The 19,496-nt window shown below is 39.8% G+C and overlaps 1 protein-coding gene across 1 annotated transcript; it reads right to left on the bottom strand.

The window, feature by feature from the left end:
• Window positions 1–18,061: 18,061 nt before the first annotated feature.
• Window positions 18,062–19,100, bottom strand: LOC103802460 (leucine-rich repeat-containing protein 30-like). The gene is given in 2 exon segments (XM_009074941.1): window positions 18,062–19,015; window positions 19,017–19,100. Coding segments are annotated over 2 exon segments (1,038 nt in total).
• Between the last annotated feature and the right edge of the window lie 396 nt (window positions 19,101–19,496).

The raw sequence follows: 19,496 nt of genomic DNA, 5'->3' as shown, positions 1-19,496 counted from the left end.
GAGTCAGCAGTGTGTCCTGGCAACCAGAAGGAACAACCTTGTCCTGGGATGCATCAGGCACAGCAGCAACAGCTGGTTGAGGGAGGTGATTGTTCTGCTCTACTCCGCACTGGTACAGCCTCACCTCAAGTCCTGTGTGCAGTTTTGGGAGCCAGAGTATAAGAAGGAGATAATGTGTTAGAGAGCATCCAAAGGAGGGCTGCGAAGATGGAGAAGGGCCTAAAGGGAAGGCCTTATGAGGAGCAACTGAAGTTCCTTTTCTTGTTCAGCCTGGAGAAGAGGAGACTGAGAGGAGACCACATAGCAGTCTACAACTTCCTCATGAGGGGAAGTGGAGGGGCAGGCACTCATCTCTTCTTGCTGATGACCTGAGGGAATGGCATGAAGCTGGGTTAGGGGATGTTTAGCTTGAGTATTAGAAAAATGTTCTTCACTCAGAGAGTGGTTGGGCACTGGAACAGCTCCCCAGCCAAATGGTCAAGGCACCAAGCCTGCCGGATTTCAAGAAGCATTTGGACAATGCTCTCAGGCACATGGTATGATTTTTGGGGGTGTCCTGTGCAGGGCCAGGAGTTGGACTTCAGTGATTGCTGTGGGTCCCTTCCAACTCAGGATATTCTATGGTTCTATGATATACTTAAGGCTGAAAACTCTTACCTTGACAATTAGAAACTGATGTTCAGCTCTCTCTCTGCTGTGACCCTGATAAAGAAATGGATGGCCTAGCTCATAAACTTATCAGGGATGGAAGGTCCCTATCCACTTGCTGTTGAAGCAATTCCATTGCACACAAAAAGAAATGAGAAGATGAAAAGTGAGCACAAAAGATCCCACCTGTACATGCAGAAGTACCTACAGGGTTATCTGTAAGTGAGGTGAAGCAAGTTTCTTTATAATAGCTCTTACAGGTGTGTGAAACTCATTTGAGATGAATGCCTTCATCAACAAGTGCTAAGGATTTCCAGCTTTGCTTCTCCTTAGCTATTCTACGCAATCATCTTAAATTAAGAATGTAGCAGGTTTCTCTGTGATATGAAAAAAATACAGTATACCTAAGAGGAATGAAAACATCAATGTTTTCTGCCCCGAGGAAAAGCTTGAGATTAAATAAGAATCAAACCTACGTCTTCATGTATTTGAAACCAAACATTAGCAAAAGGTTTCTTGATGCTTGAAAATACCTATTTTATTCCTTTCTTGTGGACAATGATGAAGAAATGAGTGGGTGGTGATGCATTCAAAGCATGTCTTGTCATGTCTAATTAACTATATAAAGAAATAAAATAGCCTTCTTCTTCAAATATATATAACACATTAATAAGAAATTATTATTTTATTGATAGAGCTGACTATTTATTGGCTAGGAGAAAAAAAGTGTTCTTGAAGCTAATCAAGACCTAGATTTTCCAAAATGTTACAGAGGACCATTATCACTCAGCTGCCTAAAGCAACCCTCAATCAATTTAATAGAAACAATATCAATATAATAAAATATTGTCAAAGAATAAATTTCATAGTTTGAAAAACTGTGCCTGTGATTTCATTTTATAACTGCCCATGATTTGTCTTGGGCTTTTTTAATCTCACAAATGGAAACCATTCTCTTATGATAAAGTTCTAGCCAATTGACATTATCTCTTAATTATTTTTGTAGCATATTCATTGCAGAATTTGTTCAAGTAAGAAGTTATTGTTTAATTTCCATGATGGATGTGCTCATTTCATGAGTATTAGATTAGTGGAGAGTATACAATTTGTATTAACATGCATATGTCATTAAAGAATACATTGTTTTCCAGCTGTCTTCAAACAAAAGAAAGCCTACCAGATACTGATTTTCTTTTTCAACATCTACTCACATAGATAGTTCCAGTTAATATTCATGTGGGTAAGGATTACGTAATTCAATCTACAGATTTTTCAAATTTTTTGCTTTGTTTTGCCTGTTTTTTCTTTTGTGGTCATTCTCCTAGAAAACAGACACAGTTTTTTGTTGAGATTCCTTTCATAGTAAGATTAATTTTTATGCCTAATGCAGCCAGAAACAGACCAAAAGGGCAACACTTCTTGGCTAAAGGGGATGAACCTTTCTGTGCTGTAAGGGATGATCCTGCACTTCTAGGGAAACTGAAGGGAGGAACTAATCATAGCTCTTCATTCTCTAAATGTCTTAATGTCAGTTAACTCCTGTAACAGACAAAAGGAGCAAACATTTACACAGCCTTGAAAGGGAAGCGCAGACTTATAGAATTTCATGCCAAATTAGTAGTTCCTATTGTTTCCATTGTCCTAGAAACCAGGAAGCTCCTGCACCCACAGTCGTGGACGTTCCTGATTCAGCCAGTCCATTGCTCCCATGTGCATCCCCAAGGATTATGTTTTATCATGCCTTAAGGCCCATTGAGATTTACAGTTCTGGAAGACGTGAGCTTCAGACAGACACAAAAATCTATCTGTCTTAAATTGCTGAAGCTCAAGTATGCTTCTAGCTCAAAACTACAAGGCAAGGCAAAAGTGTTGAGGAAGGTAGTATTTTCAGTAATCCTTGTGCACACCAGATCTAGGCTGGGATATGCTGAATTTCACTGCATCACCCTGCAAGAAACTCAGGGCACAAAGGGACCCCTCAAAAGGATGATGGACAGTGTGTTTTGTCTCAAAATGGCAGCAGAGCATGATTATGGTTTTCCTCAACAACAGAAGGTGGGAAGAACTCCTGACTGCCACAGCATAGACATAACTTTGGTTATCAAAACAGGATTTAGTGCCTAATTTCAAGACTATGACTGTGACCTTGGCACTCAACAGTCACTTAATCCTGGTGATACCTTTACTAAGTAATTTTTTTACTTACAGTGTTGGAAAGCAGAGGTGAAAAGTAGAGCAATGCCTCAACCACATGAGGGGATGTTAACATCCAGGATCTCAAGTCTGGCTTGCTTTGACATTTTTTCTTCCATGAAGGTCACTTTTATTTCTCTACTATTCCCTCACTTCCACAGGAAGAGGTAAAAATAGGTATGAGAAATCTCAGCCTGTTAGGAAGGTTTCCTACTACTTGGACAAATATGAACTATGAGCCAGTACCCACATCGCCCATGTTCCATCCATGTTCCAGAGTAAAACAATGCTCTATGTCCACCTCAAGCAAAGAAGATACATGGTCTGCTACCTTCAGTCAAGAGTTCTACCTGTTGGATCCGAGGACACAGCAGATCTTGCCTGCAGCTTTGGTTCAGGCAACAGGATCTGAGCTGTGGGGTGTGATTCAGACATCCCTCTGTGCCCAGGGTTGTCTATTAACTACACTAGATAGTTCCCATTGCCCTTGTGGAATGCTCACCTCCCTGATCTGAAACACCAAACTCCTTTTTTTTTTTTTTTTTTGCAAAACTGGAGCCAAACAGTGGGTTTCAGTTTCCACACAGGTGGCCTGGAACCTCAGGTTTACAAACTTTGGCACCAAGCCTGTGGTTTTTAACAGAGCAGAGTCCTGTTTGGGTAAGGATTTCCAGGACAGACATAAAACAATTGCAATTCCCTTTTTTTTCTCCCGTATGACTTTATCTTCAATATGATTCCAATTGCCTTGATGCTGATTGATTTTAGTGGAGGCTTTCAACAGCTTTCAGGATAGGACTGTGAAAAAAAGCCTCCTCATGCATATGCAGCTAGTGGTAAATAAACAAGTATCTCTAATTAAAACACATCTAGGAAAGTCTAAACTAATTTAATATCTAAATGATGGATCATAAAGAGGTAAGGAAAACCCAGAAATATTAGCCTTTTAAAAAATTGTTTGGTGTAAGAATCGTAAAATGAATGGAGATAAGTATCAAGACATCTAGCATGAAAAAGCAAATAAAAAAAAAAAACCACTGAGACAAAGTTATGGAAAGAGATAAAAGTCTGTGTGCGCTGCAAGTGAAAAGACATGGCAGAAACGTGCTCAGCTTCCCCAACATGCTATTAGCGTCTGAGAAAAACACCACCGAAATGTTACAAACTAATTAAATTGGGCATACAAGAGAACCAATGGGAATAAATTATTATGCAAATGCGAGTCCCTACATAAAGCAAATGCTAGGAGTTGGCGTGGCAGCAAGCAAGGAGTGGGATGGATGTGGGGCTACCCAGAAGGCAACGCTCACACCGAGGGACCATGGCATGGCAACATTGCACTCAGATGTGGATGGACCCGATCACAGAAAATGGGGCAAAATCCCACAGAAGGAAAAAGGATAGGAAGGAAAAATTTACCTGGGTCTTCCTACAGAGGGAAAAAGGGGCTGATGCAGGACTGCTAAAGCAACAGTGCCATCTGCTGCGTGCTCCCCCACGGAAGCCAACTGATTTTAGCTGTCTCCTGCTCTGCTGCAAGGGATGGCAGCAAACCTCAGAGCCCCGGGTAGCACTGAGCTGAGCAGGGCAGGATGGAACCCAGCCTTCCTTCCGGCCCAGCCTTTGTACCCAGCTGTGTATACAGACCTCCTGAAAAAACATTTCTGGACTTTCCTTGTAGAGACATTGCCCATTTAAAAAAAAAGAAAAAAAAAGGTTTTCTCTCTCTCTCAGTGTAGTGGGGTCCTGTTCTCAGACACTTGTGAAGGATCAGACTATAAAGCTGTCCATCAGTGAGACATGCTTTGTGAATGTGCAAGCGACCAAACAGCTGCTGTCCAATCCCTTCCTTTCCTATGATGTATTTCTGTCACCTTGTAAAAGGGCTTTCTGTTACTTGTGCAAATCTGGTGTCGGTTTCAATCCATATTTTTATACACAGTCCTTTTCACAGTGTTCATTACATCTCTTAATGCCTTTATAAGTTATATGATCTGAATCAATTATAATAGAAAAGTCTAATCAATATTATGAATTTTTATAATGCCTTTCTTCATTGCTCTCAAAACTCATTTCTAAATATTGAACCTGGCAGAACTCATAAAACACAGGTGTAGCCACTCCGTGTACAAGTCTGGTGGATTTAAGTCTATAGTCCACATATTTATGCATCTAAAAATTTTAGCCTTTTTTAACACCCTCATTTTTTTTTTTAGAGTTCCCCAAAAACATGTCCAGGACACAGTAGGAATGGAGTTTTGATAAAAAGATTCCCTGGCATTTGACCTCCTTCTGGATGTTCAACCTATTCCAAAGGACATTTTGCAGGCTGGATAGTCTAACATCATTAGCCTAGGAGGTGTTGTATTTAATAGGCTCTATTAAAAAGATCCTCTACACTAGGACATCCCACTTCAAAAATGTTTGTAGGCAAAAGGCTATTCCTGACATACCCCAGCACCTAGTAATTTTCCTCATTAGACCATTACTCAGGCACCTATTCGTTTTGTACATGTGCTACAGAATCCCTGCGATTTGTCTGCTGTGGGTGTTAAACTTTGGTTTTCTGTTAATTTGCAGACTTTCAAGCTGTCCTCTATGTCCTCTGCTACTGTTCCTAGACTCATTAACGACGCGTGGAGGCGAGGCTTTTGGAATTAGACAGTGTGGGATTCTGGGGCAACAGATGCTCTGTGGTAACTCAGAGATGCTTCATATTGCAGACCTGATCTTCACAATCAAGGGTCTAAATTTGAATTTCAGAAAGGGATAAAACTTGTGATGAAGTGCTTGCTATGCTGAGTGATGAATTCCAAGGACTGAAGTCAACTCCTGCAGGGGTTCAAAATATGAATCTGAGTCTCTACTGGTAACGAATGAACACATGCTCCATCACTAAAGTACCTGAATCTCTGCCTTAGTACACATATGCTGCATCAAGGATGCATTTCTTCTGACTTAGTTTGACTTTTCCTTAGCTTCTTGGAAGTTTGTATGATTACTTTAGATTGGAATAGCTATAAGATCTGGATGCTTCACATTAATTATTAACCTCAGTATCTGACTCCTATATTTTAAGATCTACAGCTCTGAAAAAGGAGACACTGCTGGCAGTAGCTACCTTGGGAGGGTTGAAATTTATTATAAATCAAACTAATCTATACTGTCTCCTGCTCAGGAAATTGAATTCTAGGAGTTTGTGAGAGTCAACTTGGAGTTGAATGAGACTCCTAATTCACGTAGATGAGGAACATTTGCATTGAGATAAGAAAAATCTGTTGATCTGTTTCTTGTTGCAAATCAAATTTAGTCATCCTGGAATCCAATCTACCATATTTAAGTTAGTTAGCAGGACCTTCAAAAATGAAGAGCGGAGACTTTGTTCTTTAAAAATAGATGCAACAAGATTATCTGTTAAAAATAAGAAACACTCATTTTGTGCATATTTAGCCAACAGATACTTATAATCAAAGAGTGATAACAAGTTCCCATTATTTGGTTATAGGCCTCTGCTGGCTGAGGTCCCGCAGTGGCAATTTTTGAGAGACTTCTTTGTACTCATGAGCTTAATCAAAAACAAGACTCATCTCTGTATTTTCCTCCACAAAGTCAATGGACTAAACTCATCAAAGTAATAGAGTTAAAATTAGCTCAATGTGTCTTTGTTAAAATGTTTATAATGCAAATGATGACTATTAGCGAAAGAAGTAACAGAGGGTCTGTCAATGCATTTGTTTCTTTGTTACCTCACTGGACAGCTGGAAGGTATCTCCAGGAAGAAATATAATGTATGTCTTCTTCTAAGTCTGAAAAAGCTCTACCCTCCTATTGTGTAAACTCTTGGCTGCTCATTTCCAAGAAGGTGATGGACATCTCTGTGCCAATGCTTATTAGCTACAGTTAAGAACATCATTAAAAGCTCACAGACGCGAATTATTCCAGCTAGCACAATAAAACCTAAATAAATAAAGTGATGGATATTCCATCTGAAGCCACAAGTTTTAGCACTTGCTCTGCCTAACACCTGCTGAGGGAAAGTAGAACTGAACTTCAGCGAGGGATGGCTGTTGTGAACAGCCTCTGGGAAGTGAGGAATGACTGTAATCCCTGCAAGCCACGGATGACCAGGCCCAGTCTCAGGTGTCTTTGTCAGAGCAAATGCCTGCAGGAATCCAGTTTGCCTAGAAACAGCATTCTGCTGCCAATAACTCTCTATGAGGGATGAAGGCATCTGATGCTGATGTTACGTGAACAAAGCCTTTTGGAGCAACTGGATCTCAGTGCCACAGGCATGCTCTGGGTTAGAAGCAGACAGTGGGGGAACTCAGATGAGGGTTGGGGAGGATGCATTAAATTGTAAGCAATATCTCCATGCTCTGGCTAAACCCGAGTATTGCTCCATCTGCTCCAAATGCTGATGTGTTCTGTCAGCAGTGAGTTAAATTCTTAGTGCAGACAAGGCTGAAGAGGTGAACATTTCTTGACTTCCAGCTTGGCAAACACCTTTGACCAATATCTCAAATTGTGACAGCCTGAAAGTGTATTAATGAGCAGTTACTTCCCAACGGGAACTGTTATATCAGCATTTCTTCTCCCTGTGTTGTTTCCTGACGCTATCATGAGAGGTAACACAGAGGTACACTAGCAGCTCAAAGATGACTGCAGCAGCATAGGTATCTAAAACAGCCAGGAGGGTTTAGAATATGGAAGCAAATATCCTAACCTTGGAATGGCAGCTCTCTTTCGTCTGAAGATGGGGTTATGAATATAGCATTTACTTTTATACCACCAAATAGAAATAACATAATGGACCGGTACTTCTGCTGTTATTCTGCAGCTACAAAAGCACATAAACTGAAAGGCCAGGGAAATTATTCTTTTGCAGTTAGCCTTAATTCTGCTGCAGATACAGGAGTATAATGGGAAGTCAGAAATGGACCTCTACAATGCCCTATTTAACCTATGGGAATCTTTCATTAGAAGGAGGGATGGGCACACTGTGTCAGAAATTATATACAGTGCTAATGATATATTAGACAGGAGATAATAAGCCTTTCAGGGATTCCTAAATGCATTACTTGTTAATTTAGGAGGTACCCTGGGTGCAGCTTATGAGGTGGTACTAATTTAGAAGGTATCATGAGTAACTCTGCTTGCTGGAGGGCTGAAATGTAAATCCCACTGTGCAACAGGGAAAACGAAAATGCTCCTTCCATTAAGTCTGTGATCTGTCCTTCACTTGCCACAGGGAATAGCATAATTTAGAAAGCTGCCTTCTAGGATGTTGAACAATCATGCCTCATCAGTGAGATCTCTAGATTAAAAATGTGAACATTTTTACATTACTAGAGGGATTGTTATATTTTGCTTAGTATTTCATATATTTGACATCAAACTACCATGTAATGAGTATAATATATTAAAATGTCCTTCTAGTCATATTATTTGCCTGCTTTTATGTAATAGGACTCTAACTGAATTTGTTCAGTGATACTGTACAGTGCTTTGATTTATGTTTTGTAGTGTCAGACTGAGAAGGGACTTTAAAACTGATTGTATAGTCAGTTCAGAACTATCTCTGAGTTTCTATGGATCCTGAAGTAGGAGGTTCTCCTTGGAGGCAGAAGAGTTTTTGATTCCTTCCCTTAAATGTAAAACTGATGCAGTACTACCTTCCATGGAGCTGGATGCACCTTCAGGCACCTAAGCAGTAAGCAACAGCAGTATTTTAAACCCTGATTGATTCCTGACAGAACTAGTGAATGAATTATACTAATATGCTGTCACCATACCTTATACCGTAACACCTTGTGTACACTGAGTCTATCCCTCTTCAATGCTATATGCTGAGAGTTCCAACCATACTCAGTGGGAGGTGAAGCTGGTAGGAGCTGTTCCCTTGGTCCTGCTTTGCTGAGGTGAGTACCTCATGGAGGAGATCTCCCTTAAAAAAGTAAATCCCCTGACAGTCATGGCAGGGCAGTGCTGGGCTTCACACCACACAAGCACATCAGATAGGTCAGTCCAAACCACCTAAGTAAATTTGTGCTTCTTTACTGGATTCTGTTGTCTTCCCTTTCTTTATTCTACCTTTTTTATTCCTGTCCTGAAGTTAAAGTGAGTACTTCTCTGTGAACACTGTAATTGTTACAGCTTCTATGTAATTGTGGCTATGCATCGTTGCTCCAGTTTCAGACTGCAGCTTCCCTTTTATAGGACTGACACCAAAGAGCAGGAGTGCATTACATACAGGTGAGAGGGAGTGAGGCAGGCATATTTTTATAGCAAAAAAGAACTAGACATAAATCTCACTGTCTACAGCACATGGTAAAATCTGGGGCTAGACAACAGAATCTGTTCTTGCTTTTATGTGTTTCTAAATCATTCTGTAGCAATACGACAACAGGGGGCCCAAAATTTCACACTTCAAAAATAGAGGTAGCAGAGGCAGTGAATTTATGTGGAGCTTCATCGGGAACAGGAAGGGATCTCTGGAGAATGGCAGGAGTAGACAGGGTTTCTTGTTTTTTCACAATGGTGTGTGGACTCCTCCCTATGTCTTTAATGTTTGCAATAGCCCTTCAGGAACTAGTTAACATAAATGTCTATCTAGACTTATACTGCAAACTGAGGATTTATGAGCTACAAGGACACAGAAAAATGTCACTAAGTGCAAAGTATATTCTGCTCTTCAGGCTAGTTACTGCTTCCTGAGACTTGTTCTTTTTTTTTCTCTATCCCCTTGTGCAGTAGATGAAGACAGGCCTCTGCTAATGATTAACTTGTTTTGGATGGCAAATTCAGAAAAGGAAGGTTGAACTGGCATCAGTCAAGCAGTCAACTTTAATTAAACGTGTCGAAACTCGTTTATAAGAAACAAAGAGACAAAACAAGGAAAGGAGAGAGCATAATGAAAAAAGGAGGAAGGACAAGTGAAAAGAAAAAGGCAAGAGAATAAGTGAGAAAATAAAGGTACCTAGTATAGAAGAAAATGTACATCAGCTGTCCTGGCTTCTTACTAAAGTGACAACATGTCTGGCAGTAGCTTCTAAAGTGGTAATCCTTTCCCCTTACCCCATTATATTTATTCATTGTCTGATATTTTAAAATAGTCTCTTGGTCGCAGGAACTGCAACAAGGCATTTGTGGGGCATTTCAGCAGTGCATTTGTTGTTGAATAGGTGCACAAGCCTAGGTCCTGCTGCTGGTTTGGGGGAGTATGAGAGGAGGGACCACTGCAGACTGCTGGGTCAGTTTGGTGATCATCACCCTGGCAACACTGATAAGAGAAAAGCTGTGCTTACCTTTATCCAAATCTAGACTGTGCTAAATTGATGTAAATGTGAAAATTACTTACCAGGAAAAGATATTAGCTTCACTGAAAAGTCTTGAAATGTCAGTGCTTTGCAACATATTAGCCTTGCTAAAGAACATTCAATAGCCTCTCTAATGGGCACCTGAGACAGCTGGGAGAATTCTGAGTCTGTGGTGAATTTCCACATCCTCCCCTAAGGCTTAGTCCTTATGAGGATTTGGACATGCTGGATGAATTTTCTCACCCATACACTCCAGTATCTGCATACCAGTCCAAGGAAGAGAAAGCATCTTAACTGCTGTAAATTCATAACTTTGAACCAAATGATAAATCAATTACATCTATCTCTGACATGGACTTTGTGAAAATGAAAATTTACCGAGTCTAACTAAGAGCATTCATTTACCTTCTGTTCTCCAAGCTCTGGGAGATCATTTAGACCAGAGGAAGCTCTGATCCTCCTAGCAGGACTGGAAAATGTCATACCTCAAGTCTGTGAGACACTGGCTTTATATTTTTATACAGTGTAAGAAGAGCCTATGTAGACTTGTAGTAAAAACTATTAGATTTACTTATTCAAATAAAATATGGATATTGAAGGGCAGGGTTAAAAGATATACACAAACCTTTGATAAACAACCACCTACTAAAGTTCTTCTGAAGTTAAATAAAACTTTGAATTAACTGTCTCTAGGAGTAACCCAGTCAATGGAGTGTGAAAATTCCATTTGAGCCTTCTGTAAACATTCAGGCCAAATTGGACTCCAGAAGCATGCAGTTTGGTGTCAGATCTATAAATTTTCTTAGATAAATCAGTCTGTGTGGAATTTAACTTCTTTTCTTCTTTTATGGGCTAAAGAATGCATTTGGGGTAGTTTGCTGGAAGATCTACCAAACTTTTAGTGACTAACAGAAAATGACTGTGTCTTCTTGTATGATTCTTGATCAGTTTAAAAAAAGACCAAATGTGAATTCTTCCATATTTAAAATCCCCACATGGCTTAATAAAAGTGCCAAAGAACTTTGTGACATCTAACATTAAAATAACACGCAGAAAAACTGATGTATGAGTAATTCAAAAGCAACATATTTTACCATCATGTGTTTTAAGTCCTGTTTTGATGTGAAATTACCAGCAATTTATTTGCAGTGGAATATGTTACTTTCCCATTGGCTCACAAGATACTACATTGCAAAACATGGTAAAACCTCCCAAATACCCCCAAACATGCACATGGAAAAAGGTGCATACACACACACGTGGTCAGAGAGATTTCATTTAATTAATTGAATTCAAGTATCTTTGTGGCTTCATTTGTATGTAGACAGGACACACAAACACCATTTTTCACAGTGTTATTTTCCAAGTGGAAAGAGAAAGTAAGTGTACTGAAAGATATACAGGACCCTTGTGCACAGAAATGGCTGTGGAAAGGCATTATCTTAACCATGTCACACTCAATTGACTGAATTTCCCAAAGTGAAGGTTTTATTCTTCTGTATTCCTCAGCTCTCCCATCAGTGCCATTCACAGGGCACTAGATTACTCTATGACAGAGACTTCTCTGCTCACACAGGCAAACAATTTAGGAACCACTAATAGGTTCTGGTGTTCCCTATAGCAGTGAAAGGGAAAATATGTATATGTGCATGGACCAATACAAAACCCCATATATACATACAGAGACTTCCATTAAGTTTTTAAAAACAAAAAGGACAAATAACAAGCAAGGGAAGTATCATGAAAATAATCTTGTTTTCTAGGTGGAAGCAATTTTTTACTGTAACAATTTTGCCGTTACTCACTTGGTAATTTCTTTTAGCTGATTTTGGAATGCTGTTTCTAAAAAATACAGGGGCTCCTTTTAAACGTGTCCTACTTACCCCTGTCTTGAGGTGGAGCATTTTAATAGCTAGGGAGAAAGGATTTTCTGACATCGAAAGCATTTGGGACAGGGCATTATAAATGTTTTGGTGTTTCTCTGATACATCTTCACAGCAAGTCTTCATGTTATATACTACACTGAGAAATCGTGCTTCATGCCCTCTGCACACATGCTCCAGAGGCAAGGAAGGCCGGGCAGAGGAAGGCATTTGCACCCTACAGCTTCACCAACCTTACTTCAGATGCCTAAATTAGTCTGCAGATGTCCAGGAGCTCTCCCAGGCCAGTGGAGAGAGACCCCAGGACAACATGGGGTACTTCAGCGGCACTCCTTTGCCAATGCTTTTAGGACAACTGTGTCCACCTCTCTCTATTGACTGTGAAAACATTGTCCAGAGACTAACCACTGTCTGAGACCTTGAAGGCAGGTGCATAAAGATAGTGTCATGAGCACAGCACCTGTTATGAGCAGGTTACCCATTCTGTCACCAGTGGTTGTGGAGCCTCATCCTGCACTCCTTGCATGGAGGGTGAGAGGACCCTCTGTACATTTTGACACCCACCCACACCTGGCAACACTGCCTTTGCAGGAAGAGAAAAGTAATTCATTGCTTCTATGAACATGCTAGTGATGCAAAGGTTGGAGATCAGGAAGAAAATGGAGCAACATGTATTTCCCTCACAGAGTTGTATTAAAAGAGTAATTCTATTTCTACTTTTTTAAATTTCTGGAAAGTTGAAATTAAAATCAGGCTATCCATCAATGAATTTATGGCATCTGAACTCTTTCGAGCCTTAGGAAAACATAAAGCTCTGCCCTTTGGCCTTTGGTCTTCTCTTCAGTCTGCCTGGGTAAGCTCACTTTATGAGGCAGCATAATTTGCAATGACCTTTTCTGAAGCTGTTGATATACTTCCTGCTTCACTGGAAACCACCTTTTTAGCCATGCATGACGTGACTCCACATACATTGGAGTATAAATTTCAGGCTTTGTCACTGAACCCTGCAAAGTAATCCTGTGCTATAGGCAGCTGTGTGGGTGCAGGATGCTGTCGGTACTGCTGGGCTGCAGAAGAAAGTGCTGAAGGATGGTTTTTGAGGGCTGGTTGGCCCTTGTTGTGCCACAGATAAATGCATGGAAACACTGAAGGAGGGGAATCTTTTATATTACTATTCTGCCTCTTACCTATACAGAGGAAGGACTTTCAAACTTACTCCACATGTGAGTACTGAAGCGTACCTCTGTACCAATATACCTAAAGCCTTATGCCCATTTAAACATCTACTGAGTTTTAAAATCTTGTTTTTGCCATATATAAAATGGGAAAAGTATATATTCTCATATAAATGCAGACCCTTCTACAGCAGAATTTTCCTTCAGCTGTAACTATTTCAGGATTTCAGCTCCAATGTGTGAGAACTGCAGAAGCACATGTGGCATAATAATATGCATATTTTATCTTTGTTTTGCAAATTATTAGACATTGTTATTTTGGTACAATTATTTTCGTACATACTAGTTATACTTAATAGAACTGTGCAAGGCAGTCTGAAACACTCCTTGAATCACTCAAGAAGTACTGTCTTAAGGCTGTGCAGCAAATTTATCCTTGAAATTTGGTGAAACCATACTGACCAGATGATTACTTCATTTTCTTTGCTTTCTTTCTCTATCACTCTTATTTTCTTTATTTACCTTTATTTATCTCTCATGTGATGAACATCTTTGAGGCTTCTTTTTTTTCATTGCTTAAAGAAATGACTTGAAGTATCAATGATTTTTCTGCTTGCAGAAATTATATGCTGTGGTATGTTTTTTTAAGAAATGTGCTGGCCTAGCAAAGTAAATAATGAGTCCAGATCTCTCCAGAATCAGTGCAGTATTTTTAGATGCATCCTCCTTCACTGAAATGATGACTGCAAAGTCCTTAAAAATATTAACTGAAAGATGTGGTTTCACAAAGGTACCGTGTAGTAATAGGAAATTAATTCTGTTATATCCTAAAAAGTTTAAATCTCAGAATGCATATTCTTATAGTAAAAAGATGCCTAGAAACTGTTCTTGAGAGACAAAAGAGAGGAATTTTGATGAAGATGAAAAAAGTATGGAGAAAATATTGGCAAGTTGGCAAAAAAAAGTTGATGCATTTTTCAATCAAATTAATAATTAATAATTATAAACTTTAAAATCTGAATTTCAGGAGCGTTCACCTGGAATCCAAAAAACTCTGTTTTGAACTGCCACCTCAGTGAATTTTGAAAGTTGGTCTTTACAGGTTCTTACTGCTTTGCTCATGTAAAGGGCTGGCGTTCCTGGCCAGGTTACACAGTGATGGGTGCCTCACAGGGGTGGCACCTAGGACATGGCAACGGATTTTGGGATGTTACAAGTCACAAGTGGCCTGAGGAAGTTTAGCCAGTAGCCCCAGAACAGTAGGTACAACATGTTTCAGTTTTAACTTCCTGTATTACAGCAGTAATTCAGATCAAAAAGGTTGAATCACTAACTTTGGTTATACCAAAAACCTGAAGCCTTACAGATTTCAAAGGTTTTGCTTGCTGACTTGACTTTTAACTTTTCACAGAATGCAGCTTTCTTTTCAATTTAAAATATGTGGATTCTGTTCAGCTGACCAAATGTACCAACAGTGTATTTGATGAAAGCTGAGGAACAAATTGTACAGCCCTGTTGTATATTATGTTTATCCCAACCATACAACCCCGGAATATGTTCTTTCTACTTTGTTCTTATTTCTGGCCCTTTCTTTTGTCCACATCAAGAGTGTTTCTAAGCTCTTTGAGAGCTTCTCTGAGTGATAACCATAAAAAAGTCACCTTACCAAAAGAGTATCCTTTTCATGAGTGGATCTCACCTTTTCCATTCCATGAGTAAATCCCACTTTTTCCATTTCTCTGGAGAACACCACCAATTACAGCAAAAATAATAGATGCATCAAAGGTTATGCTGCTGTGAGGCTTAGGATGAGAAAACTTCAATGCATACTAGAAACAAGCATAATATTCTGCTTACAGTTCTCTGAAAGATTATAAACACATAGTATTCAATACATATGGAAGTAGTACTGTTGTCATATTATGAGTCAAGACTATAGCCTCTGCAGCATTTCGCTTCCTTTTTCCCTGTCATCTGCACAGTTAGTATCGGATGACAATGAGATCCACCAAAGCTTTTCTAATGCCCTGCTCCAAGCTAGACCCAGAGTGTGACATTATCCATTCTATCTCCCTCCTGTGCCCTTGCCTGCTTTCTCTATCTTGCTGCCTCTCAGATACAAATACATATGTTTTTTATTTGCCTCTTATATATATTTCTATACTTTAACAGGGGTATACAGTCTTTTCTTTTTCCAGGAAGAATTCAGAACATTACCTTCAGTCATGTGAGATCACTTTCTGTATCTCTGAGAAAGCTATTTTTAAGGGTCTTGACTGAGGAATGAAAGAAAGACTAAAGCAAATCAGTAGAAATTATTTTCTTAATGGTAACATCTGAATTATACATTAAAGTACCATTTATTCAATGAATTTTATTATTCTATTTAAAAAAGCAGAGACTTCTATGTATTTCGTATGCTTACAAAGGTTTATTAGCTTGAGTAAAAGGCTATTATTATTTAATCGAATAATTGAATTTTAAATTATTGGTATTGCACTTCATATTATAACTGCTTTTCCAGATGCATTTGGTTATGTCAAATTTGCCTTTTAATCCCCTATCTGGAGACCATTTTCTTCAATCAGGCACTGTTTCTTACCCTCAAAGTGGTATCCTAATGAACACACACAGTCCAGCCTCACATCTTCCATGCAAATTACTGTGCATACCTCCTCTAGTCAGATCAGATCAGAGGCTATCTGGTGTCATATAATCCTGGATACTGATACATGGAAAATCTTTTCAGGTGATTAATGCCGTAGGCATGTAATTTTCCTGCAAAGCAATATTGAAGTGTTTACATGAATGCCAGACTTAGGGATATGAAATGGACATTTAGAAAAGTTAATAATCTGTGTCTAATCCCCTTCAAGAATTATCTGTTGGTATTTCTATAAATAATTGCAGCTTTATTTCTTGTCGCTAATTGAATCACATATTAATTTATTAGATGCATTGTTCATTAAAACCTTGGAACTTTGCTATAAATCTCGTTGCATGGGTGAAATAAATACATGTAAAACTACACATAAAATATATTTGTATTTGAAACATATTAAATTTAAAATGTCACAAAGTAATTGTGCTTTGGTGTTTGTCTTCTTGCTTTGTTTGTTTGTTTAATGCTTGAGCAAATGTGCCCTTCCAAAAGGTTTCATATTTGCTAGAAATGTAAGATTTGTACTTGACTGCACACTTGGAAACTGTGATTCCTGGGCCTAACACTGAAATTTGCAATTAAGGTAACAAATGATACACAAAATAATCCAACACAAAAATATCAGGGCAGGCAGACCCAGAGTGGAATATTCTGTGGGCACTGATTCTTCATTTCTAGCATTCAATACTGCACTGATAACGTTAGTGTGACAAAGGCACTGCGTTGTCCTGCACGTACATATGAATGACATAATTGTCTGCTGTTATCAGGCTGCTCCTACCTCTGTTGAAGAGTTTTTCCCTCAGTCAGGGGTTGTCCATTAACTTCACTAGAAGCAGGATCAGCCTTTCACAGCCTTCCACAATTTCAAGCAAATTATGTTTTAGAAAGTAATCATTGATTCCTGAGATTTGACATAGGAAGCATTTTAAAAGTGGTTTTGAATACTCTTAATTAGGTCAAGAATTACAGTCTCATTCCTCTTTTACACTACCATTACAAGTATTTATCTCAACTGATTTCAACAGAGCTGCTTCTGTTTTGCACTCGTGTGAGGGAACAAAAAGACCCAGGTTGCATAAATTGTTAACAGCTCTTTCATACTGCCTCTTTATTGCCAGATAAAACTTTGATGAAGGACATTCACAGAAGATCAATATGAAAAAACACGTAAGACCTGACTTTTATGCTACTGGCTGATACTGAAAACCACAGAAATAAGTATTTGTTTTTGAAGCTCTTACGGTGATGACTGGTTTGATGCTACTTTTCCAGAAAGAAATATTTCACCTTTAGGAGAGTAACGTTACCCCATAGCTCTGGTTGCTGGGGTGTGGGAAAGGAAACGGAGAGCAATTGTATGTCTAGCAATGAGCAACTCCATCCTTCGTTTCAGGAAGAACCCACTGTCATTTCTCCGCTTCATGCAGATGCTGCTCCCAGCTGATGTGATGAACTGCTGCCAGAATTCTTGGAGGCTGCATGGGAAGAGCTGCATGTCTCATGAGGGGAACTAGGAGTTTTACAGAAGTTTGGAATCTTCTTCCAAAGAACTGGGAAATCACCGCATCAATGACGATTTTTGCCTGTAATTTACAGAGGCCAGACCACATCTGTGGGGTAAACAACAAACGATATTGAACTGGCTAGTCATATATTGTCTTTGAGCTAATATAGCTCAGGATATACTCACTGCCAAAAGCAAACGTTTTCCTTGAGATTCATTTAGATAGTGGTGTTTTTTTACGTAGTGATTTACCTGCGTCTGAAGAAGTGAGCACAAGTTAAAATGCAATTTCAATCACATATAGTGAATCTAATTTATATTAATATTCCTCCAATCTAATAGCTGTCAAATACATGTTTATGCATGTCTGGCAGTCTGCCTTAATTTGTTGCTGTCAAATGAAGAGCAAATATTTTATCACAAGTTTGTTTTTTTTTCTAAAAAAACACCCAAAGCACACCAGCACTGAAGGTTACAAGAGGTGGCTATTCTTAGAAAGTTTGCTCTTCACACACTTAATCAAGACCATCATACTTTACTTGCTTTCCTCCAGCTGTTACTAAAGCCATCCACAGCCTTCAAAATCCAAGCATTATGAAGTGGAAATGCCTGTGCTGGAAAGCTCTCCGATGCAATTGAGTCTTGATGACAGGCTTAATCCCAAGATCAGCGGAAGCTCAGTTGTGCTCCTTTTTCTCCCTGAGGTAGTTGAAGAGCACATCCAGCCCCCCCTCAACAACCTCGGGCAGAGGCCGGGACAAGGGGTTGTGGGCGATGTGGAGGCCTTTGTCCATTGGGTTCCAGGCGATGCGGCGCAGCCGGTGCAACAGGTAGAGGTCATCTGGGAGAGTCTGTATGGCATTGTAATCAGCATTTAGTAACTCCAGAGTGGTGATAAAGCAGATAGACCGTGGCAGACTGCGTATCTTGTTATTCTCTACAATAAAGATTTGCAGATTGACCAGATACTGGATACTCTCTGCGATGTTTTCCAGCCTGTTGGACCCTAGATGCAAGAAATCTAAGCTCCTCAGTGCAAAGATACAGAGGGGAATTTGCACAAAGCGGTTGTTACTGAGGTTCAGTTTCCTCAAACTTGTCAAGTCAGTGAAGCTCAAAGGCAGTTGTGAGATACAGTTGTGCGAGAGGCTCAGAACCTCCAGCTTCCTGCACAAGCTGAGCTCTGATGGCACCTCTGTCAGGCAATTCATATTGACAAACAAGACCTTCAGGTTCCTCAGCAGTCCAATCTCTTTAGGCAGACACTTGAGGCAGTTGCCACCCAAGTTCAGCACTACCAGCCTGTCCAGTTTCCCCAGCAAAGGAGGAATCACCACCAGCTGGTTGCGTGAAAGGTTCAGCTTCTGCACCTCAGGCAGTCCCCACAAGAAGTCAGGTGTGCTGGTCATCCCTTTCATTATGAGGCTCAAGCTGACATAACGCAATCCTCGTTTTAGCAGTGACTTGGGGTCTTTCCCTGAGAGAAGAGCATCTTCCCATGCAGGCAACTTTCTACCTTTCCTTGGAAAAACCATGCTCCTTCGGCCCTCGTTCTTCGAGTGCTCAGTTCCCATAACACTCTGGTTCCCTCCTAAGAGAAGTCAGGTTTTCTTCCCTCGCAAGTGCTACACCAATGTAAATGTCAACAGGGGATGACAGCTTGCAGGAGGCGGGAAAGTCAAAGCAAGGAGACAAGGAGGAGCCTGTGCAGTGCATCTCAGTCCACCAGGGCAGTTTCCATAGCTGCTGAGGGAAAGTTTCAGTTTTGGGGGCTTATGTTGGTCTTGGTGCACAGTCTGTAATGAAATACTTGCTCCTGACTTGTGAGCAAACCTGTTTAATTCAAACTGAATGCCACAAGACAGCTGTCGCTGTCATTTGGCCTGAGCTTTATTGGACAGATATGTATCTTCGCTGCAAAAAGGTCACAAGGATGCTGTATATAACTTCACCATGTCAGCTTTCTTGGCTATCTGGTACATACCATGGCTGCAGGACAATTAACAAGAGTGACTTCAAAAAAAAACCAAGCAAGCTAAAGAAGAAAACAAGCAAAGGAGCCATCATTTCAATTTAGATTTAAAGGACATTTTTATAATTATTTTTTTGATG

This window comes from Acanthisitta chloris, unplaced genomic scaffold (assembly GCF_000695815.1).
Source record: "Acanthisitta chloris isolate BGI_N310 unplaced genomic scaffold, ASM69581v1 scaffold34170, whole genome shotgun sequence".
NCBI lineage: Eukaryota > Metazoa > Chordata > Aves > Passeriformes > Acanthisittidae > Acanthisitta > Acanthisitta chloris.
The sequence above is the reverse complement of the archived record's forward strand: the minus strand, read 5'-3'. Positions and strand labels throughout refer to the sequence as shown.